This window comes from Rhipicephalus microplus, chromosome 1 (genome assembly GCF_043290135.1).
Source record: "Rhipicephalus microplus isolate Deutch F79 chromosome 1, USDA_Rmic, whole genome shotgun sequence".
Lineage (NCBI taxonomy): Eukaryota > Metazoa > Arthropoda > Arachnida > Ixodida > Ixodidae > Rhipicephalus > Rhipicephalus microplus.
This window is the reverse complement of record NC_134700.1, coordinates 160,665,434-160,690,931: the sequence shown is the minus strand read 5'-3', so window position 1 is coordinate 160,690,931 and position 25,498 is coordinate 160,665,434. Positions and strand designations below refer to the sequence as shown.

At 47.8% G+C, this 25,498-nt stretch overlaps 1 protein-coding gene across 1 annotated transcript in view; it reads left to right on the top strand.

The window, feature by feature from the left end:
• The first annotated feature begins 16,629 nt into the window (after nt 1-16,629).
• LOC142765906 (sodium- and chloride-dependent glycine transporter 2-like) overlaps nt 16,630-25,498 on the top strand; it is a 47,930-nt gene continuing 39,061 nt past the window's right edge. The window contains exons 1-2 of the mRNA XM_075867713.1: nt 16,630-16,713; nt 19,421-19,605. Of these exons, the coding sequence (XP_075723828.1) occupies nt 16,630-16,713; nt 19,421-19,605 (269 nt within the window). The remainder of the gene's footprint in view (nt 16,714-19,420; nt 19,606-25,498) is intronic.

Here is a 25,498-nt window from a genome sequence, read left to right as displayed (position 1 = left end):
TCTTGGCATTGCTACAAAAAATGGACATCATGTAACATTTCAAAGGTTACCTGCTCATTGTGGCATAATAGGCAATGAAGAGGCGGGCGCTGAAGCTAAGAAAGCTTTAAATAGTGCCCCGGAAGTGTGCATCGCATTTTCTCGAAAATATACTAACATCCTACTTCGGCGCGTAATGCGCAACTCCATCTTAGAACACTGGCAGAAACCAGAACACCAGCACAAGCGGCTGCACAAATGGGACCCGGAAATGAAGTTCCGTATGCCTTACAAGTTAAATCGAAGCATCTCATGCATTATCCACCGCATTCGCCCCGGTGTGGCTTACACGAGACGTTACACCCACTTCATTGGCTGTAATGACGCAGGTCCCAATTGTGGTCACTGTCGGTTGCCAGAAACGCTCGAACATATATTTTGCAACTGTCCAGCATATGCAAGCGAACGTCAGCAACTGATATCTTCGATTGGCCGATATATTAGTCGACCATTAACCGATGAGGTTGTGTTAGGTCCTTGGCCTGACGCCAGTAGCACACATGTGGGTATACGAGCCACATCGCTTTCTTAAAAGCCACTGGACTGAATGAGTGTCTGTAGAGTTACCCAGCCTAACAAGAACATATCATCTCACTACCTTACCATCGTCATTCATCACTCTTTCACTCCCCAGTCACCCTTCCCCAGTGTAGAGTAGCAGGCCAGAGCAAGCTATAGCTCAGGCCGACCTCTCTACCTTTCTGTAAATAAATTCTCTCTCTCTCTCTCTTTTTTTCTTTGTCATTCGTTAGTGTACATTTTTACTAACGTCATATCTGTGACGGAAATACGTCAGTGAAGTCTTAGTGGACCCCGGCATAAAACACTTCCGCGTTAAAACAGGACAGCAGTTGCTTCTCAACTGAATTCATTAACGGAAGAGGCGTAACACGTAACATATACACACCCGACACACGCGACAAGACAAAAATATCATGGACCTGCACAAAGCAAAATCTAGTAGCAAGTTCAAAAATGCAATTTATTCAAATGATAATGCAATGGAAGGCTGGTTTATGTGTTGTTCTCCTCCTTACGATTAATATGTGAGACGTCTACTACTGTTTGCTTTTTTTCTCTTGTTGCGTGTTTTTGGGGTGTGTATAAGTTACGTTTCTTTAGTTAATAAATTTCGTCGAGAGTCAGTGCTTGTTATGTTCTTTATATACGCTCCTTTTATTGTGTCTGCGCTTTTCTCGCTATTCTATTCAAGCGTCCTCGTAAGCTTAACCGGAAAAATAAAAAAAATTTAATTTAATTTCGTTCACTTCATAATAATTAACCACTGACATGGTGTGCGTTTGCCCCTGCAACACTGCTATACCCTTTTTCCCCAACGCAATCCGGCGGGAGAAATGGGAGGCCACCCGACTTGGCTGTATTGCACTTCAGGCCCAAAAGACTGGGTTGACGAGCCCAAACAGCAGCCGACGCCAATGGGGTCCCTTACTAGAAATCCTCACCTTCTAGTTGCGGGTGCCGTTCGCAAATAGTAGGCGGTCCCTGCATACCTCTCTTGTTTTAAATGCGAAGCATTTCTCAGTGAACTTTGGCGACTTTGTGCATATTTATCTATCTATCTATCTATCTATCTATCTATCTATCTATCTATCTATCTATCTATCTATCTATCTATCTATCTATCTATCTATCTATCTATCTATCTATCTATCTATCTATCTATCTATCTATCTATCTATCTATCTATCTATCTATCTATCTATCTATCTATCTATCTAGTCACCTACGACTTCTAGCTTTCCTGGCCGTTTCAATATTGGTATCGATACCAAACTTGGTATGGCATAACATCACTGCATGAAAAACATATCTGAATAGTCATGACATGAAAATCATGATATGAATGTCATGATTTATATATTATGGTCCTGGAGCTTTTGCGGTGGTTTCGTTCACATGACATGTAGCAAAACTGGTATGGTATGACATGATTGCGCGGCAAACGCAAGCGACATACCTTAACATGAAAATTATCACACTCGTGTCATTTAACAACACGACTACATGCCGCGCTCATGATGCGCTTGCAGCCACTTCGCTAGATTCACTTATACCAAATTTGGTATTACGGGGCGTGAATGGATGATGAAGTTATGATACTGGTGCAAACATGATATACATGAGATGCGTGTCATGTAACAACATGACTACATGCTACGCTCATGATGCGCTCGCGGCCGTTTCGCTAGCTTAATTTGTACCAAGCTCGGTATTACGTGATGCGAACGGACGACATAGGTAAACGACACATCCAAACACGATAATCATCGCATGCGTGTCATGTAACAGCCTGACTACATGCCACACTCATGATCAGCTCGCGGCCGTTTCGCTAGCTTCACACGTACCAAACTCTGTATTACGTGACGCCAAAGGATGACGAAGGTATGTGACTGGTGCAAGCATGATAATCTTGAGATGCGTGTCATGTGAGAACATGACTTCATGCCGCAGTCAAGGCGCCAATACATTTCGACGTGACGCGGTGCGCGTGCTTGCCGGCGTTCACTTCGTCGCGTCACGCCGGCGTTGCCACGCCAGGCGCCGGTCCTGCCATATACTCTCAGGCGCAAGCCGCCCTGTGTTGCTTCGACGCATGCGCGTTTCAGTGCGTCCGGCGTCCCTTCGTCACGAAAAGAGGGAGACACAGTGTTGTTTGGGTAACGCATCAGCGTGAAGTGCAGTATGCCGCATTTCGCGCCGGTTGCCGTCGGGCCGCGCCGACGGACGCTGGTCGCGCCGGTCGCGCCTGCAGCGACAGACTATACAGTGCTGGCGTTTTGCTAACGTAGCGTCGCTGTGCCAACGTGCGCACGCGTCAACGCTACATTGGAGTATATTGGGCCCTTCATGATGCGTTTGCGACCGTTTTGCTAGCTCCACATATACCGAATTCGGTGTTACGTGACGTTAATGAATGACGAAATATATTACTGGTGCACACATGATAATCCTGACACGCGTATCATGTAAGAACATAACAACATACCACGCTCATAGCGTGCTCACGGCCGTTTCGCTAGCTTCACATATACTTAATTTAGCATCACGTGACGTGAATAGATGAAGAATGTAAACGACACAATAAACATGATAATCATCACACGGAAGTCATGTACGACATAATTTACGCCCACTTGGTAACGTTGTGCTGATTTTAGAGTGACATATCAACCTTTCTTAACCGTGCTTCGCACATCATTGATTCTCACTGTATGCGGGATCTGCCATTTTTTTTAAATAAATGTTTTTACCACTACCACTGACTGGATATGTGAAAATCTGCGTTTAGTGAAGAGGAAATACTAAAAGAACAAAAGAGCAAAGTAGAAAAAAAAGACGAAGACGAATGAGACCGGTGAATTTCGAGCGCCTCTCTTTCGCGAAACCCGACGTTTCGTTCACTAGAGGACGTGCTGAGGTCCCCTATCGTCGCATACAGCGTGGACTTGGGCTGCCCTAGGGTCCCGCGTCATGGTGCCAGCAGACGACCGGGAGCAATGGCAGAAACGAAGCGAGCTCACCTTCGCCCTGGTGAGCTTCGCGCTTGGCCCCAGCAAGGTGGTCACGTTTCCTTACCTCGTCTACCGCAATGGAGGAGGTAAGCACAGACGCGTACGCCTAAAAGAAAACAGTGCGCGTGCTGTGTTGTATAAAGGCACGAGCACGAAGATATCTCAGTAGCTGTGATACCAAAGAAGGCTTGAGAACAAGCCATTCATGGTTCTCGCAAAAAAAGAGTAATAATTCATCTTAACCACACCAATTTACTCGTACTTTCAACAGCTGCTCAGCATTTTGAATAACAACCATTACTGAATGAAAGGGATAACATCACAGCACGGCTCATTTATTATTCTTTTAAGGCATCTCTTATTGGGATAGTTTTTTAGAGTTGAAAAGTAATGGCAGCTTAAACAGAAACAATACAGGCCAGAAATTCTTCCCGTTTCAACTCGCACTACTGAGCAAAACTTCATTGATTTCATTAAATTATGGACATTTGCTCAATATGGATGCAACGCGGTTTCGAAGGTGTTACTGAGTATGCGTACATTCGGCACATTTGACGTCTCTTCGCACAGAGCTGCGACTGCCGTGCTAAATCGTTCCTCGACTAGCTGGTTAACTCATTACTACTTACGATGACGAAATTAGCAAAACCATGCGAAGAAAGGACCAGGCAAGAAAGAACATTTTACGTGTCGTGTGATGTTTGACTGTGGTTTACTTTGACATCGTATGTTCTACTGCATTGAATTTTGGGCCCTTATTATTTTTTACAACATTTTTGTGTGCTGATTGAGAAGGAGTAGCTGGTTGCCACCATATAGGCGCCATCTTCTCCTTTTTCATTTTGTTAAAAAAAAAAGAAACGTGAGTTGCAATTATAACTTTGTTCACAGAAGGAGGTACGCCTATTAAGCAAGGTTTTATAGCATGAATTTCGACAAACTATCTTGTCTGTTGACACACGTAAACGTTTCCTCCATCCCTAGCTTTGGTTCAATAGCCACAGCGGAGGAGAGGTGAAAGTGGCAGAGAGAGTGGGTATAGGCGTGGTGCAGCGTCCGCCTGCCCTTTTAGTGGGGCTGTTAGTAAATGTGCAGCATGGAACATCTCGCAACCACTGTTCAGCGCAGTTGGTTATGCTGCCAACCAGTGGGCTCTAATGTGCTATAATGCGCTTCTCCGCTTTTCCAATGCGCGTTCGGTGTGAACGTGCATTTACACACACCGCCTCCCCATCGCTCTAAAGAGGCCGAATCGTGCCCCCTCGATGGGAGGCAGAAAATAGGGTCATTTTTGTCTCTTCCTCTTTCAATAACCTATCTCTCCCTCACACACACACACACACACACACACACACACACACACACACACACACACACACACACACACACACACACACACACACACACACACACACACACACACACACACACACACACACACACACACACACACACACACACACACACACACACACACACACACACACACACACACACACACACACACACACACACACACACACACACACACACACACACACACACACACACACACACACACACACACACACACACACACACACACACACACACACACACACACACACACACACACACACACACACACACACACACACACACACACACACACACACACACACACACACACACACACACACACACACACACACACACACACACACACACACACACACACACACACACACACACACACACACACACACACACACACACACACACACACACACACACACACACACACACACACACACACACACACACACACACACACACACACACACACACACACACACATTTAACGGGACGGTAATATAAAATTAGAAAGAAAAGAGCACATGTGGTATTGCACCCCCCACCCCCACGTCTGCCAAAGCATAGTCCCGATGCTTGTGACAAAACGCTAAAAGGGCGAAAAAAATGACTGCATACACAAATATATTGTCACCAACAGCATCAAGATGCACAACGGTACGACCCCCGACACTAGTTCATTAGCTACACACCAGGCGACAAGGTGTGGGTCTGGATTCCGATACGTCGACGTGGACTGTCTGAAAAACTGCTAAGACGGTGCTTTGGCCCATACAGCGTCACGCGACGCTCGAACGACGTGAACTACAAAGTTGTTCCCGACACTGACTGTAGTTCTAAGCGCCAAAAGCATTTACACGAAGTCGTGCACGTCGTGCGTATGAAACCGTACTTATCGAGTTAATTTCCTCCCGGTTACCGTGTTGGCGCGACCACTTCATACGCCTGGTAGAGCGCCTAAGGTGCGCATCGGGACGATGCCTCTTTCGGAGGAAGGCAAATGTCACGTGCTTGCTCAAGAAATACGATGGCAGTTGTGCACGTGCCATGAAGGACAGTAAAATCGATGAAAAAGAAGAACTCGCTTGCGCGTTCTAGTAAAGAAGACCGACCTGCTTCTGGTGTTTCAATCTCTGCGGCAAGACCTCTGTTTTGACGTCGTGACAATATGACATTAATGAAGAAAAAGTACAGTCTTATAGGCGGCCAACGAGCGTGAAATAGCTTTACTAAAACTTGTTGTTGGGCTAGTTGATGGATGTTCCATGAAAATTTGACGATGCAGACCACCGGAGAAGAATAGCTGAAAGGAAAGAGCGTCGAGCTTTGCGTCGTCTAATTTTCGTGAATTGGCTTAGAGCGCACGACATTGACGGCTAATCTAGGTGCCTTAATGACTTCAGGTACTACGTGCGCGCCGCCGCTGAGAGTTTGTAATGCCCTAAGGGATGACCTAATAGTTTAAAGCACCGATGAGCCGATGTATCTTGTACAGCCATAAGTATCGCCGAAGAAGTTCTAGGCGCGGATTCCGCTAAGACGTGGATCGTGCGTCTCCTGTATGTAGTAGCCACCTACAATTTTAGTGCTTGGAATGTCCACTGGATGGCAGTACTCAGTATATGATGAATATATGATGAAAAGATGCGATATGGTGGTACTTGTAGTGTTCACTAGATGGACGGATGGATGGACAGACATACAGACTGACGGAAATGTGGACTAATGGACGTGCGTATGGGCAGACAGACAGATGGACGTACGGATGGACATACAGACGGACAGACAGACGGACGTACAGACGGACAGACAGACAGGCAGACGAACGGATGGATGGATGTACATATAAGCAGAAAGACAGACAGGCGGATGGACGGGCTGATGAACGGACGTGGCCAGTGGATGATTGACGGTTTGCCGACTCCACACTGGCGTGCCGGCGTGCAGACCAAAGTACGGTCACCTGGCTGGTATTCCCCGAAGCATCGTCGGACATTTTCAGGATAGCTGGCAGTCGTCTGCTGATTCCTGATGTATAGGTGGTCCAGTTGTCGGGTTTCTCCGGTGCTCTTAAGGTAGATAGGGATGTCGACATTCTCTTCAGTGACGTTGCGCAGCATGGCGCCATGCGACGTCCGGGTTCCTTTCATAGACCAACTTGTACGGTGTTTGTGTCATTTCCTGCAGAGCCACATTGTAAGCGAAAGTTAACGTACGGAAGGATGTCATACCACGTGTGGTGTTTGACGTCGACATACATGGCCACCATGACGGCGATTGTATTTAGACGCTCGGTTAGGTCATTGGTCTTTGAATGGTAGGTGGCTGTCCGGTGAATTGCTCTCTGGTTGTATCTGAAGATAGCCTGATTTAGGTCAGCAGTAACGGCCGTACCTCTGTCGGTCGTGACGACCTCTGAGGTGCCATGACGAAGGACGATGTTCTTCCCAACGAAGAACTTAATCACCTCGGCGTTACTGCTATTAAACAGGGCTTTTGTTTTGGCGTAGTGCGTGTGCAGCTGGTAGGAAGGATGATGCATTCATTTCAGCAAGTCGACGGAGGGGACGGCTCCAGTGTAGTCTATCCCAATTAGCTAGAATAGTCGGCGAGGTGGTTTGACCGTCTGGAGAAAGCCTGTTGGTCTTGTGGGTGTTCTTTTGCGTCGCTGAGAGTTCTGGCATGTCCTTACGTAGCGAGGGACGTCGACGGCAAGGCCGGCCAGTAATGCTTTTCCTGTATTCTTGGGAAAAAAACCAACAACAAAACAAAACATCGTGCCAGAAGCAATACATACTATCGACTGATATCGGTGAACCAGACATCGGCCATCGATAATCTGTCAAGTGGTGAAACACGTTGGCATTTCTACATGTGCCATCGAAGATTGCAGCGTTATCGCTAGCGGCAGCGTAATTTTCACAACAAACTAATTCGTGCGTAATCGCATTACAAATTTTCAAAGTTATCTAAATGGTCTCAATTCATTCGGACGCCGTTCGCGTAATGCAGCAGTTACACAGATAAGGTGGCGGTAACATAAATACATAGAAAGAAAAGAGCACGTGTGGCAGTTGTACAATGCGGTAGCGTGTGTATGTAATAATGATTGATATGTCGGGTTTAACGTCCCAAAACCACCATATGAATATGAGAGACGCCGTAGTGGAGGGCTCTGGAAATTTCGACCACCTGGGGTTCTTTAACGTGCACCCAAATCTGAGCACACGGGCCTACAACATTTCCGCCTCCATCGGAAATGCAGCCGCCACAGCTGGGATTCGAGCCCGCGCTCTGCGTGTCAGCAGCCGAGTACCTTAGCCACTAGACCACCACGGCGAGGCCGTGTGTATGTCATACGTGGTGTTTAAAGGCTGACTGCAACGATAGTTTACTTGGGCGGAAACGGTCATAAATACGTAGTATATACACGGTAACTTATGATAATCACAGTGAACATCTTGCAGTAACGTATATAATTTATAATTGGTGCTCTAACTGCCAGCAAACAGACGACGCATAGCTCTAGCGGTGTGATCAGGCAAGTCGGACAAAACCGGATATGACGATTACTACAGAACATGGCCGCGTCGCTTCTTCTGAACAATCCTCCCTGCCGCAGAACCGCTCTTTCCTGCATTGAAACCGCTTTTAACGCAGCGCGTTTGAAACGCGTCTGTGCGTTTGTGCTGCCTTGGCACCGCCTAAAAAAATGGCAGCATATCCACGGAGTGAATGATGGAGAGTGGGGCGAAGCATTCGTCCGTCCATGCGTCCGTCTGTGTGACCGTCCATGCGTCTGTTTGTGCGCCCGTCCCTGCGTTCTTTCATGCATCCGCCCCTGCGTCCGTTCATGCGTCCATCCATGCATCTGTTTGTGTGTCCGTTCGTTCATCTATTCAACACTCCAAGTCCCACCATCTCGCATCTTTTTATCATATATTCCCCATATAGAAGCACCGCCATCCAGCGGACATTCCAAGGACTAAACGAGAGGTCGCACACGCACACTTTCTTACGGCCTGCGCTTTGGGTCCACTTCCCACCTTTAACCACCTCGAGTTCATGGTATATTCTAGTTCACTGTATTCATGGCACTGCGACCAAACGCTCGCTAAACCTTTCGAAAACCAAGGAGGTTACGCCCAGCGAGTATAACGTAGCAACCTTTCCCTGTCAGATAGGGCTCAATTTACATGCCAATGGCTGCTAATGAGAAATGAGAGACAGGAGAATTCGGCTTTTACTTTCTTACGGCTTGCGCTTCGTATCTACTTCTCATTTTTAACCACCTTGAGTTCATTCATGGTATATACAAGTTCATTGTATTCATGGCACTGCGGCTCAACGCTCGCTAAACCTTTCTAAAGCTAAGGAGGTTACACCTAGCGAGTATAATGTAGCATTCCTTTCCCTTCCGATAGTGCTCAATGTACATGCCAATGTCTGCTAATGGCGATCGCAGCGTGCGCGTTGACTAAAAGCCGAATGCTCATGTCTCTCATTCCCCATTAGCAGCCATTGGCATGTACATTGAGCACTATTTTTTATTGTTAAACAACGCACAGAAGAAATCTCTTACTGGCACCACCTTGGAGGTCAAGTGTTATACCTATTTCGGGTATGTGCCACTGGTGGTTACATACGAGGGACGCCCAAGCCACGCCATAAGGGGCTTTGCCCCTAAAAGAGCGCGTTAGAAAAGCGTTTGTGCTGCATTGAAGTCGATCGCAAGTCAAGTTCATGTCAAGCCGCGTTTCTGAATACAGGGTTAAGACACTGTAAACCCACCAGTGGGAAGCTTGGACCAGGGTTGAATACGAGGCATGTTCACGCACATTTCTTAACATAGAACAAACGCACACACTAAAGGGGCACGTTCGCGATGTGCGTGCTCGAGGAGCGCGGAACAAACGATTTTTCTGTCGATCACGTCACTTCTGGTCAGTCGTAATGGCGTTGTTTCTTCTAGTTTCGGTCTCAAAAACACTGTCACTTGCAAGCTTTTTGCTAAGGTAAGTGCTTGTATTTTGAAGGCAACATTTGGTAGGCAGCACTACCTCTAGCTAGACTACCTATATATTAACTTTTTGCGGAGTGCCAAATTTTGTTGCAGTTGACCTTTAAGTGTTCTGGGATACTGCGCAGTTTATTTCGCAATACTGCAATCATAGCAAAATGTTCCAGCAGGTACCTGGCGTGTAGAACCACTGAAGTCCTCTTTCATAACCAGATATCTTAGTGCGCAACACATCAGGGCACCCTCTTTTGGTATATGGCCACGCTCAAAGTGAAACGCCCAATACTAGGTGATAGCAAGAGAAGCAATGTTCAAAACCGGGTCAAAATGAACAAAGTCTAAAATACCAAAGTTGACACAAATTATTTAGAAGTGATTCCAATAAATATTTAATATTACTAAAAAGTGGCAGCATATCCACGGAGTGAATGATGGAGAGTGGGGCGAAGCATCCGTCCGTCCATTCTTTCTTGCTTCCGTTGCTTCCGTCTGTCCATGCGTCCATCTGTGTGACCATCCGTGCGTCCATCCACCCGTCCGTGCGTGCGTCTCTTCGTGCACGCACACGTCCATCTGTGTGTCCGTCCCTGCGTTCGCCCATGCATCCGCCCCTGCGTCCGTCCGAGCATCCATCCGCCTGGGCAGCCATCCGTGCGTCCATCCATGCATCTGTCTGTTTGTCCATTCATCCATCTATTCAACACTCCAAGTACCACCATCTCGCATTTTTTCATCATATATTCCCCATATAGAAGCACCGCCATCCAGCGGACATTCCAAGGACTAAAGGAGAGGTGGCACACGCACACTTTCTTACGGCTTGCGCTTTGTGTCTACTTCTCACCTTTAACCACCTCGAGTTCATGGTATATACTAGTTCACTGTATTCATGGCACTGCGGCCCAACGCTTGCTTAACCTTTCTAAAACCAAAGAGGTTACGCCCAACGAGTATAAGGTAGCATCCCTTTCTTGTCAGATAGTGCTCAATAGCTACAAATTGGAAAGTCCCGCGCAGAATGGCAAGCAGATCGAAACGTGCCCCGCGTTTCTAACGAACAAATTACGCACAAAACACACTCACAGATACAGATGAACGCGAATAAGCGTCTAAGTTGTTACTTTGCTGTGTCTGAAAAGTGCGCCCTTTTCGCAAACGGAGGCTGTGCAATGATTGCAGTGACCTTTGTGCGCCCGGTAACAACAACAGAATCGTTCCAGTGAAAGCCCAACGCCAGCCAACGCATACGATCTTCCCCACCACAAGATAAAGGTACTCGGGAGAGTGTCCACTCCACTCCTCTCTGCGGGCCAAAGTATGCGTGGGAGATGAGAGCGCGCGCCGCCACGTCGTGGCGATGTGGCGACGCGCGCTCATTGCGCCATCTTGCAGATAATGCTCAAAACAGGATAGATCCTTTCCGAAATTCCCTTCAACAGCGTTAACTGGTAGATATAAATAGCTTGGCTATTGAACGTTGAAAGAGGTACTCGTCGGTGGCTGAATGGTTAATGCCTCGCATTCAGATTCAGGGCCCCACGTTCGATTCCGTGCGTCGGAGTCTTTCTCGATTATTTTTCTTTCTTGCGTTTTCGTGTATATGGATACGTATACATATACAGTGAGTGACAGCGATGCCAGCGGCAAAATACAGTGGAGAGTATATAATTGCTATGGCAATAAAAACGAACTGCTCACGCTGCAGAACCGTTCACTGGCCACCCCGTATGTATACAGTCACCGCATCTTGACCTCCAAACTGTAGTGCCCGTAGGAGATTGCTCCTCTGCATTGTTGAACAATAAATGTTTACAGCGTGCGCGTTAATTAAAAGCGGATTGAGGGTCTCTGCGTCCAGTCGGAGTATCCTTTCTCTCACTGCCCATTAGCAGTGATCAGCATGTTCCAGTAGGAATCCTCAGTCCATCACTGCATGCCTTGCGCCTCCCCAGGTTTCACTTCTGCGCAACGCCGTGATAAGCGCCAGCGTCAACGTCGCAACCCGTAAAAGCGTTATGTGATTCTTAAAAAAAGAAAGAAGATAAAAGTGAGCCCCGTAACTGTCTGCATCATAGTGCGACACCTCAACAGCAGCTCACGAGGGATGGGGGTAAAGAGGGATTAAAAAAATAGGATTAAAGGTATAGATAAAGAGCAGGAAAGAGAGAGCATGGCACAGGGACAGCGAACGATGGAAGTAAGGAGAAGATAAGTGTTATGCCCGCTTCAGTAGGCGCCATGCTGTCGCTGCGAACCACAGCCCGGCAGCGCTTCAGCGTCCAGCGGCGGGGAGCGACAAAGGGATTAGAAGATGGTCCAAGAGCCAATGTCCCTACAAGCAATTTCTCCGGACCAGCTTGTTTAGCGAGACGGCGAAACAGACCGACCGCACAGGTCGTGTCTCCACGATTCAAGTTGTTACTCCTTGGCTGCCCTTCCAGGGAAAGGCGGAAGAAGCAACCCAACTGCCAAATTGTTCCGGGAAGGAACCCCATTTCCCCTCTATTTAGAGCATTGCATCAAGAGGTGGAATAACTATTTGGCGGACCGTGCGTTACTGACCGATGCCCTGTGGGTAGTGTTTTGTGTGTGTGATCGGTGTTCCACTCAAGGAGGAGGAGCCCGACAGGGCTTAAAACGACGCCGCAGAGTGCTGGATGTCGCTGTGAACCCCATAGCGGTTCAACCACCACGCTCGTGGCTTGTGAAACTCTTAACCTCAAGCTGTAAACAATTGTAAATAGTGCCATAAAGCTGTTTGTTTTCGTATCCCCATCGTGTCAGCGTTCGTTCCCTCCACCTGAAGTTGTGCCACGCCACCACAAGAGAACGGGTAGACCCCGATTCTCAACATGGGAAAGGTGGACACGGTCCCTGGAGTCCGAGGACGGGGCACCACTCGGCGAGAGCTCCTGCCGCTGTCAGGAGATGGCCTAGGGGGAGCCCAGTCGGCCAGAGCTGCGCTGTCATCGGAGATCGCAAGGGCACAACCGGTCGCCACGAAATCCAGAGAGCGAGTAGTGTAAGCGTTAGCGCACGCTCCTTCGCATCTGCCCATGGTTTCCAGCATGTACAAATGGTTGTTTTTAGCGCGAGATGGCATCATTTTTTTTTGTAGCGTAGGCCAGACTGGCCGAGGTCAAGCAATCTCGTGTGGCTTATCGAGATCCGTGCTGCGCATGCCCGATGAGCCGCGATGTCAGACAACGCACAGGTGGCGGACAGGAGAAGGCGTGGAAACTCCTATAGGGACGTGTCACTAGTGGGATGGCGCTTGAATCGCTTGAGCTCGCCAACTAGACTGTTCATCAGTCCGTCCATCCATGCGTTCATCGGTAGCTCGCGCTCCGTATTTCCTGGCACAGCAGAGTGAAGTGACTGCTAGGTTTTTCACATTATGTTATTTTTCTCCTATTCCCCATTCATTTACGACTGGACGATGTTGACACTAACGAGAAAGGGCACCAGATGTAAATTTACCCCAAACCTGCAAAAAATAATCGCTGAAATGGCTGCTGTAAGGTCCTAAAAAGATAGCACAGCTCAAATAATCATCGAATGACATCGCGAGTGGTTCGTTTCTGGTGCCGGCATGATATGTATGCTGTGATTACATTACTGAAGAAAAAGTTGTATCATCGTAGTAGACGTTGCAAGAAACAGCTACCTTTTTCGGTTTCTGTTCCGGTACATCGTTCTCTGGTTATTTAAGGTTATGGATAAAGCTCTAAGCTACTTGAACTGGCCTAACTCTTACAGGGCTGTTGATATCATCGGATGGTATTAATTGTGAAGCAGTGATATCACAACAATGTTTTATATGGAACGCCTAGTTGATTTTTCATGTGAAAAATTGCTTATGAAGCAGGTGCTACATGTATCTCGCAATTCATTGCTGATGCGCGCTTCCTTGAAAGATTCAATGAGAAGGAAGGTTATCTTACCACGCGTCACTGTCGCGTTTATGGACTGTTATACATTCTTAAATAAATATATTAGGAGTGATGAAGGAAACCTCTATTGCGTCCTTATTGGCAAGGCTTCGGAAGAGTGAACGTACAACTAAAGTTACTAGCTTTATGGCTTTCGTAGTTCTTTCGGTGCATTTAAAACGTGTATTACATCTCCCCGTTCGTAGTGGTGTTCGTGGCAGTGTACATCTTTCTGGTGGCCACCGTGGGATTTCCAATGCTCTACCTGGAGACCTTCCTGGGACAGTTCACCGGATTGTCCCTCCCGCAAGCCTTTGGCGGATTCCCCATGGCCAAAGGTACACCCACTGAAATCCTTTGCGGAAACCAGTACAGATTTCAGTGAAAATGTTTCCATTTAAGAAATCATTCTTCGTTTAGGCTACGTTTCTTTTGCTCACTGAAGATTTTTTTGTGAGATGTCATCGAATATCAATTATGACTTTTGTAACGGCTAGCAGGCTGATCCATCCGTGTGGCTATGACCCACGGACACGGGCTCAAGGAGGCTGCGTTCTATATGAATTTTTGTGACGTCACCGCTGGTTTCTTTATGTGGCTATGAGATTCCGCCCATGACGAACAATTAAGACATTCATTAGGTACTTATGGTCCTGTCAATGTGAGCTTAAGCGCATTTTACGTGCCTTTCTGGCCAGAAGTTGGTTTTCTTGTTATCCCTACGTCGTTTTCAGGAATCGCGAAACAGATGGCCAATTAGAAATAAGCGATAGCTGTTAGATTTTTCTCAATTGTTTAAGCTATTTGAGATCACCCCATCGTGTAGTGCTTATCTTTGGTAGCGATGCCAATGTGTTTGGTTGCAGTTAGTGTATCCGTCACATGAACAGTATAGCATGTTGACACGTGGTCGTGACGTGGACGAATGCAGAAGTCTGTTTCTGCCATTCTTCAAGCTGAAACTCTTTAATTGACCGAACTCGTGGCTGCGAGACAAAAACAAATTACAGCAAGCAATAGGCGCTGTTCACTGATATCGGCGTACAGAACATCGGTCGTCGATGAACTGATCATCGCCTGGTCGTGCCCGTCTTGCATACATCGCGCATCGAACTTTCCAGCTTTATCCCTGGTGGTTGCGCTAGCTCTAGAATAAGCTCGAGAGTTCGCGTCCTGCGCGCAATTTTAACAAAATGATCTACTACAGTCGTAAAGTTTCTCAAACGCTGAAGCGTGATCGGCACTGAGCATTGCTGACAGTCTTTGTGAATTCAAATCGAGCACACCAAAAAAACATACGTGGCAATATGGCTAGACCATTGAATGCTTAATGGGAGACAAATACATGCATAGATGCATGCATTTGATTACTTCGTCAAAATATAGTGCCCCTAGGGCATAGCGGATTTTTCGCAGTAAAGTGGGCGCAATTCGCGAAAACGGAGTATATAATAACTGTATCTAGTTGAGGGTGCTGACGGGCACAAAGAATTGCAGAACTCGGGAGTAGGTGTCATGAACTACGTAAGGTCACAGCTTCTTTGTTAACCATTTGTTCCGTGTGCTTTGACAGATAATGGCAGGTTAATATTGATAATATTTTTATGTCTACGACACATCGCAGACTATCATCATAACAACTCTGCACTGAAAATTGCTTTAGAAGGCACAGTGGGATGTCTCTAGAAGGAAGAGTAGGTGAAGAGGCACTGGACATATAAGCGGTTTTCATTCTCAGGGAATCAACTGCTCAATTTATTGAACTAATGAACAAATGAAGGAACGAAAGAACGAACGAACGAACGAATGAATGAATGAATGAATGAATGACTTTTATTGAAAAGAAGGAAGGAAATAAGTGTATTTGAGGCACAATGAGGTCGTTGAAGTAAGGTTGCCAGTGATTACAAGGAAGTGTTTAAATGTTTACCACGACAATTTGACCTCGGTTAATTACTCCTGCCTGAATATGGCTGTCGGTTATCGACAAGACTGACTGACACGTCTCGCTGGAGGGAGCTGTCAGTCTCGTCTTCAAAGAAGGGTGCCCGTTGCATTTCCATGAGACGCTATTTTGAGTAGATTTCATGCAATCGCAAAGCCAAAAGTTTAGTTGCATTTGATATTAGTAAACTTTTGACAGCCGATGATGGCTACGAAAATAATCTGTTTAATTTTGCCTCCAGATCGTAACTTTCTCTTCTTAGGTATGTGTGCAAGTGTACGTACGTTTAGTGATGTTCTTTGTAATAAGCCATAATTTGTGTCGATCCATTCTTGCGATAAATCCAGGTTTGAAGGGTTCACCTCCCGGTTGATAGTACCTCCGTTTACCCGGTGCGCTCGCTTATTCCTTTAATTCCCTGCTTGGCACTTACAAGTGATAGAAAACACTTCTCCATGATTTCACAAACGAACACTCAACATGAGCATTCAGCATGCTAGTGCTTGCAAAGCGTCCTTTGTGTTTTGGTCGTCTCGTGCAAACTGCTGTTGTTAGCGCAAAGTGTCGTCAATAACCTCTTATTAATTTCTACCTGGTCACGCCGAGATGCTTTTCGACTGCACGTGTTCGTGCCCGCACACAGGTCTCGGCTGGACCATGGTGTACGCTGCGGTGCTGATGAGCATGTTTGAGACGCCCCTAGTGGCCTACTGCCTCATCTACATGGCCGAGTGCTTCGCGCTGCAGCTGCCGTGACAGTCATGCCCAGGCGTAGGAAGTGGAGTGTCCGTAGCTGTTTCCGTTATGGACAACACTTCTTCAGTGACCTCTCCGTCGTCCGGCAACCTCAGCTCCAGCGACGGCTGCTACGAGATCAGGCATGGCATGGTCAGTGAATACCACAGGTATCGCACCTTAGGGCTATAGGCAGTTTGATTTCTTTGATATAATGTTTCGAACTATAAACACAAGAACAGCCTGGGCTAAATAAAATGAAGCTATGTTTTTAGAAAGGATGGTTGTAATTGGTATACTTGGTGGATTCCTGTAAAAAAATTCGCACCATCTTCCCAAAACGAACACCGGTGGGATGCGAAGCAGCAGCATTGCGCACGGGTGGCGCCACGGGTTGAACGGCGCTAGCAGGTGCTGCGGTGAGCGCCAGAAGATTCGTTTGAAGCGATGGCTGACGTAGGTCTTGTGACACGTACAGACATGTTTCAATGCGTACGTTAGGCGCACGTCAGATTAATTGCGCATGAACCGACGAGTCGGCAGTGTAGCGAGTGGTGCTCGTGGTACCGGCAGGTGTTGCGGGCGAAAGGACGAGGCGGTAGCTGCGGGCGCTGCGGCGAGCGCGTGGCAGGCGAGGGAGAGAGTAACATCAGTGCGCACTGCGAGGAGACGTTAACGCGTAGCTACGGCGCGACATACTTGGCACCGCCCCAACACCTGCGGTGCGTTCTTACGGATGCATGTACATATGGCGTCACGCATGAAAGTCAAAGAGCTGCTTCGCATCTAAAAGGAGCAAAGATTTATCGCAACGGTTCATAAGTTTATTAGTGTTTGGTAAACATCTGCCCAACCAAAGAACTTGCTGTTTCAGATGCCTGAAATTGCTGGGGATGTGTGGTTTCTCAGCCTCTGTAGGCCTATAATGCAGTGAAGAAGAACGGCTGTTTGGGCTAGTTGGTTAAATTCCATGGTAATAATGCAGAGACGGACGCTATACCCTAGCCAGGTGGCGTCTCTGACCAGGAGTCGGGTTGGCGAACAACATGTCGGAGGGCGTTGTTCTCCGGGCTCGTGCACAGCCTGATAAGTACATAGCTGCCAGGTAAACAACAAAACTAATTGTTCACCCATACCACGTGATTATGCACAAATAGCTTTAGTGTAACGCTTCAGTATAGCAATGCACTAACGTCATTTCTTCCCCCCCCCCTGTTCCCAACTTTAATACTACCTAATGCACAAAATGTCTCCTTTTCTCCTTCCATATTGTAGAGTTACCAGGTTAGAGAGAACCAGCTAAGACTTACGGAACTTCCTTGGGGAATACAATGAAACCTTGTTGGTGTATACGGTCTTCACGGGAACAGAAAGCTGACACACATCATATGCATTCGCAGGGTTCTCCAGTAGTGGAGGAGAATTGTCACCGCAGCCCCCCTCCCTTTTGCTGCTGTGTCATGTTCGAAAAAAAAAGCCCGAAAATGAAGCGATGGCATGCTTCCCACAACAGCCTGTCTTTGGTGTCCGGCTTTCGGGGGTAAATACTGGAAGTAAACAGCGTCTGAAATTCAGCATCAGTGCTCCTCGGCATGGACGAGGACTACTGCAGGACTATAAGCTTGTGCCCAAACGAATGAAAAAACCTGCATGCTCATAACCTTGCACTTGAACGAACTGGCATGTACTCATACTATGGCTGAGCAAAATCGATGGAGCGGACTTTTTGAAATGAAAAACCGTCTCCTCGCGCTGCACAACCGTTCACTGGTCAGCCCATATATACAGGCACTGGATCTTTACCTCCAAGGTACTGCCAGTGAGAGATTTCTCCTGTGCATCAATAAAAATTCGCAGCGTGCCCGTTAACTTAAAATGGACTGCTGGTCTCTGTGTCCAACCGGAGTCTTCTGTCTATCATTGCCCATCAGCAACGATTGGCATGTTCTAGTAGGAAACACCGGTTCATCACTGCATGCTGTGCGCCTCCCCAGGTTTCTCTACTGCGCAACGCCGCGATGAGCGCCAGCGTCAGCACTCCACCAGCATTAGCGGCCGCTGATTTGCATCTACACATGGTTCATTTTAGCGAGATATGCTGTAATTTTTTCTTTTACTTCTTGCTTAATCATCCGTTAGCGTACATTTTACAATATCATATCAATGACGGAAATACGTCAGTGAAGTCTTGGTGAACCCCGGCATAAAACACTGAAGTGTTAAATGTTTTTGGTCACAACCTAAAGGTACAGGCTCACGTGGCGGCGAATAACACTATTCTGCATGACATGTTATGCAAATAGGCGTTGTTCAACGCCGTACAAACCACAGTCAATGCAGTCTTAATCAGCAACATTGAAATGGTTCGTCACCTTTCACTGGCCTTGTTTTTTTTCTATATACATCTTTTGAAAGCCTCGTCTGGAAGTTAAATAAACAAAACAAAACAAAAACGCTCTGTCTTCCTTCGACCGAGCGTTTTCTGACGAAGTCGTAACTATCTCTGCAGTCGCATTATCTGCAGGTGAAATTACAGTCGCATTGCTAATTTAGCCGTTCTTCAGGAAAATGTACAACAAAGTATCATGTCGAAACGCGTACTTCTACAGAACTAATTAAGCCACGGAAAGTGTGTTGATTTATTAGTTATGTGTGGTACAGTAAACGAGCACCTCGGGCAATTCCACTACGTTAACGATTTGTATTGTTTTGACCAAATGCCACTGTATGGCTTCCCTCTGCTTCTGTGTGTCACTACGTTGCAATGCTTCATACAACCGATATATTTAGATAAGCACGGTTGGCTAGCTATATGAAGTTCTCTCTAGTTTATGCTTATGTTTTTACGGTGGCAATGCAGCAACCGTGCGCACGCGTGAACTCGACGCTGGTGAGGCGTTACTGGTCGGCCAACTACTCGGGCAAAGGCGCGGTGGCCGTGCAGGCGCCCAGCGGCAGGGTGGTCGCCGTGCCAATGGCCGAATACGAGGCGCTGCACAACAACTGCATCCATGGCACCCTGTCGTCGCAGGAGTACCACTTCCGGTACGGCCACAGATTTGCTTGATTGGTCGTCAGATTGAACGGTCTATTTCGAGAAACACAGTCAGCATGTTTGTTCTGGTCATGATCATTTGTCCATGTTTTGTTAAGTTTTGCACCACTGTTCCCAAAACTCATAAACGCCAACTAACGCGCCATGACAGATGAATCATGGCAGATGACAGCGAGACATGGCAGATGAATAAATTTCTACAAAAACCCATCACTAATGACGTCATGTTGCGGTGCGTTTTTATAACGTCACAAATCTTATCTGTCCGGGACATTATCAAGACACCCTTAGACGGCATCATCATTTGGTGTCGTTGATTAGTCAAAGATGTGTCGATCAAGGAGAAAGCACAACTCCAAGTGAGGTGCCTCAGGATGAAATGCGCAATGCTGAGAAGCTCAAAGGTGCGTGTCTTTCGCACTGTTGCTCGTTTCATCTTGTAAGAAGTATGATCCCAGATCGTACAACTCAATGCGTTACTAAATCTGCAGAAGGCTCTTGCATTTAGTGTTACAGAGAGTGCAGCACCCCACTGAGCAATTTCGTCTTGATGATCCGAGGTGCAGTGAAGGCAAAAGGTTCCCTTTCATTTTCGCCGGCGCTTTTACGATCAGGTCGCAAACTTTTTAACTGACACGTCATAGCGAAGTGACGATATTTATGCGCGCACATCTTTCAGGGCTGCGACTTCATTCTTATTATTTTCTGGGCTTTTTCCGAAAAATTACGATTTATAATGAGACACGTCAAAAAGAGAGAAGGGGTATGGATTAATTTGACCACCTGAGTTATTTCAAGTGCAGCTATTTGCGCAGGGGTGTTTTTGAATTTAGCCCCTATATATGGTAGTTGAACCCGTGCCCCGACCTGCGCTAAAATCGTAGCATGTGCTACTAACCATTTGGTGCAATTCATGCCTAGTTGCACGCATCGGAACTGTCAGAACTTTCTCGATTGCTCTAATCAGATTGCCCCGCCGCAGTGGTCTATAGTGGCTAAAATACTCGACTGCTGACCCGCAGGGCGTGCGAACACTGGCTCCTTAGCGCAAATCGAAGAACGCCTGCAAAAGGCTGCCCTTCTGGTGGACACCTATGCAGGTTCATGCGGCCTGGAGTGCTCTCCAGCTAAATCGGCTCTTCTTTCAGTCTCTCCGCTACCGCCGCCTCAAATTTTTCTTCCGTCCGGGCCCGTGCCGTCAGTGCAAAATATTCGGGTTCTTGGCCTTTACCTCACATCGTCCTTGGATCCAAAGGGCACAATAGCAGGCCACAGACGCACCAGCGAACAGGTGAGCCGCATGATACGGCAAGTTTCTACCAAGCGCGGCGGCCTCCGCGGGTCTCAGTCCCTCCGATTGGCCCACGCGTTTGTGACCAGTCGCGTCCTCTACGCCTTGCGTCGTCGACACGAGCACCATCTGGACGTCCTTCTTCGCTCAGTATACAAACGCGCTCTGGACATACCTATTGCAACCTCCAACAGCCGATTCGCGGCTCTGGGGGTACACAACACCTTTGCAGAGATGCGCGAAGCTCATCGCGTTAACCAAATCAATCGACTGTCGCAGACGCCTTCAGGGCGCCGTCTTCTACACAGACTTGGCCTTAACCCGATATCTGACCAAGACCCTCTGCAGCCGGTACCAGAGCTCTGGCGTCAAAAGCTATGGGTGGAACCTCTACCCCGTAATATGAATCCCGACCTCCATCCTGGCCGTAGACTAGCACGCGCCGCGGCCCTTCATACGCGACACTCCGATCGTCCTGGTGTTTTCTACGTGGACGTCTCGGGTCCCTCCCCCTCGGGTCACTTCACGGCTGCCGTGATTACAGAGGGCAAACACGTAGATGGCCTCTCCTTTCGAGCAGACACAGTAACGCACGCTGAATAGGTTGCCATAGCCTTGGCCGCCTCTCACCCTGCCTCACGCACCATCCTGACGGACTCGCGCTCGGCCTGTTCTCAGTACCTTCAGGGTTCCATTGCCCCGCTGGCGGCTAGCCTACTACAGGCAGCCTCTTGGCGCTTTAACCCTCATCCCATTCGTATAGTCTGGACCCCAGGCCACTCGGGCCTGCCCGGCAACGAGGCGGCAAATGCCGCTGCCCGCGCTTCTCCTGTCCGGGCCGCTGCCCCTCCATGTCCCGAGACGGAATCTGGCAATACCAACCTGACGCGCTTTCGCGAAATTTTGGCTTATTACCGGGCTTCGCGCCGCCTCTACCCGGACCCCGCACGCGGTTTGGAGAAAGCGGACGAACGACTGCTACGCCGCCTGCAGACGAACACCTTTATCAGTCCGGCGGTCGCCAGGCACTTTTTGCCGGAAATCAATGGCACCTGCTCGACCTGTCATGTCCTCGCCGACACATATCACGTCGTAGCATCATGCCCAGTTAATCCCGTCCATTTCTCATCCCCTTTTCCTATCCCAACTAGAGAGGGTTGGGAGGAGCACCTGCTCGGCTGCTCTACCTTGGCTGCACAACGCTCCTTGGTGGAGCGCGCACGGGCAGCTTCCAGCTCCACTGGCGTCCCGGAATAGGGTATTGCCACTCTAGCACGCCGATGGGCCACGTCGGCACTCTCTAGTAGACTTTTTTCTGAAATAATTGCTTTTTACCACCACCACCACTACCAGGTCGTGGGATGGAATCCCGGCTGCGGCGGCTGCACTTTCGCTGGATGCGAGAATAATGTAGTCCCATGTGCTCAGATTGGGGTGCACGATAAAGAACTCCAGGTGTCGAAATTTGTGGAGCGCTCAACTACGGTATCTTTCATATTCATATGGTGGTTTTGGAACGTTAAAACTCACATATCAAAGCTCTAATCTGATCGCTCGAGTGACGCGTGAACAATGGCGCGTAAAGTGGAACGTATATACGTTTATGAGCGCCAGTGATTATGCAGGAATCAACACGAAGGGCTTTATCAATTTAAAGTCATGCCTTTTGGGTTGTAAAGTGCGCTTACAATTTCGAACGCATGAGGGACTCCCTTCTTCGCGGTTTTAAATGGTTGACGTGCATGTGCTATCTATACGATGTCATTGTTTTCTCGCCAACCTTTGAAAGCCACCTTCTACGTCTGTTGGCCGTTCTTGACGTTTTTCGCTGTGCTGGCCTCCAGCTTAACGCGTCGAAGTGCATTTTTGGACGCCGTCAGATGAAACTACTTTGGCCATCTTGTTAACGCTACTGGTGTACGACCAACACCACCTAAATTAGTTGGTGTTGGTACGACCCGACCCTGACAAATCCGCGCTGCACGTGAGTTCTCGTTTTCACGTTGCACGCAAGAAGTCCACACTTTTTGGGGCTCTGGTCATACTTCTACCGTTTTAAAAGTCAGCAACTTCGCGAGAATTAGTCAGCCCCTCAAGGATCTCTTTAGGAAGAACGCGGCTTTTTAATGGCTTGAAGACCAAGAACATTCCTTTGCGTCGCTGATTTCTGTTCTCACATCACCACCTGTGTTGGATCATTTTGACCCAGCCGATCGAATGGAGCTTCACACTGACGCAAGCGGCCATGGCATAGGGGCAATACCCGCTCACATTCAGAACGGCAGAAACCGTGTCATAGCGTACGCTAGCTGCCTACTTTCCTTGTCGGAAACGAACTGTTCCATTAGTGAGCGGCAGCACCAGTCTCTCGTCTGGCCTATCGCGAAATTCCGTCCGTACCTATATCAACGCTTGCTCACAGTTATCACAAACCACCATGTGCTCTGCTGGCTGTCAACACTTCAAGATCCCACAGGAAGACTCGGGCGATGGGCATTGTGATTGCAGGAGTACACGTTGTAGGTAGAGTACAAGTCTGGCAAGCTTCGCAGCGATGCCGACTGCTTATCTCGACACCCTGTTGATTCACCCAATTTCTCTGAGTTGGAAGCTGATGCCAACATGCTAGCCTTAACAAATTTTTGCACATCGCCGACGAACAACGCTGAGATCCGTCGCTGCTATCTATGATTGACCGTCTTCAATCCGGCCATAAAGACCCTTCACTGAGCCTGTTTTTGCTTCAAGACAACGTTTTGTACTCCTGCAACTTCAGCATGATGGCGCGAAACTTTTGCTCGTCATCCCACGTCATCTGCGCAAGAACATCTTGCAAGAATTACACCATGCCCGAACGTTTGGACATTTAGGTGTCTCCAGAACCTATGACCGCGTTCGCTGATGGGTATTCTGGAAGAGCCCTTACCACTCCGTTCGCCGCTACGTTGCTGCATGTGACCTGTGCCAGCGCCAGAAAAACCCCAAGTCTCTCCTTGCCGCTCACCTTCGACCTATTGAAAGCCCAGCCAAGCCGTTTCATCGGGTGGGGTTGGATTTGTTAGGTCCCTTTGCCACATCGACAACGGGAAACAAATGAATAGCAGTAGCTCAGGATTATGCCACATGGTAGGTAATTACTAAAGTGCTACCAACCAGCTGCGTGACAGACGTCGCAATTTTTCCTTCTCTACGACATCATCCTTCAGCATGGTGCTCATTCTCAACTACTCACGAACCGTGGCCGTTGCTTCCTCTCCCGGGTTGTTGATGACCTCCTTAGATTCTGTGCTACGCGGCACAACTTACGACTGCTTACCATCCTCAAACTAAAATACTTACTGAACGCCTCAACCGCACACTAACGGACATGCTTGAAATGTACGTTTCTGACGACCACACCGATGGGAACGCTGCCCTTCCGTTCGTAACCTTCGCCTACAAGTCGTCGTGTCATGAAATCGCCGACTACTCACCATTTTATCTACTCTTTCGACGTGATCCCTTACTACCTTTCGATACCCTGCTTGCGCAGGACCCTCCGTTCACCACTTTATATACGCGCAAGATGCTATATTCTCTGCTCTCATCACACGTACAGTAGCCAGCACCAACCTCTCACCGTCCCAGAGAGCACAAAAGTCACTCTAGGGCCGCCGACATACGAATGTCAATTTTTCTCCGTGCTCTCTCGTGCTACTGTGGCTCCCATCTCGTCATGTTGGCCTCTGCGAGAAACTTTTATCACGATACCTTGGGTCTTACCAAGTTCTGCGCCAACTCACACCCGTCACCTATGAAATTTCTTCTACTACGAACCCCACTGTTACATTCAGAAGTGACATTGTGCATGTTTCTCGTCTGAAGCCCTACCACAGTGACCCGTCCGTCTAATAACAGCAGGCACCGGGACGGTGCTTTGCCGCCCCGGGGTAATGTCACGGGTATGGAAAGGTACCTCAGGCACAGGCGCCGAAATGACACAGAAGGAATGAAGACGACGATGTTGTCGTGGGGCTGCGCCCTGTTGTCCTGCATTCTTGCACGATGTGTGCAGTGTTAGCCCAACCAGCGTTAACTTATTAAATAGTCCCCGTTACATATTTATAAACAGCTGATTGTTTAATGTCTATTGGTTTGGCGAGTTCATTCTTCGCCATCGCAAGCGCGTGTCAATATTAAAATTTTTGTGATATTAATCCGAAACCCTGTTTCTTTAGTTGGCCAAACTGTAAAAACAGACACTTTCTATGCGTTTGCAAGGCTCAAACAAAAATAGGGAATCGTGTGATCGAGATTGAACCGAGACAGCTCCTGAATGATGTAAATGTGGAAAAAGGACGGCACACTCTCACGAATCAAAACGAGGTGTTTGGTACCTATAAACTTACATTTGAGTCAAGAAAGAAAGAAAGAAAGAAACATTGATGTTTTTTTCAAGAAGTTTTGAGAGTGAGAGAAACATAAAAAGAGAGTGAACTCTGGCAGGGTAAGAAAGTATGCTAGTAAAGGCAGGTAGCAACATCACATAATTAAAGCGCCCGACGTATACCATTTTTTTATGTGCTTATAACTCTCCCATTAGACGTCGTCTT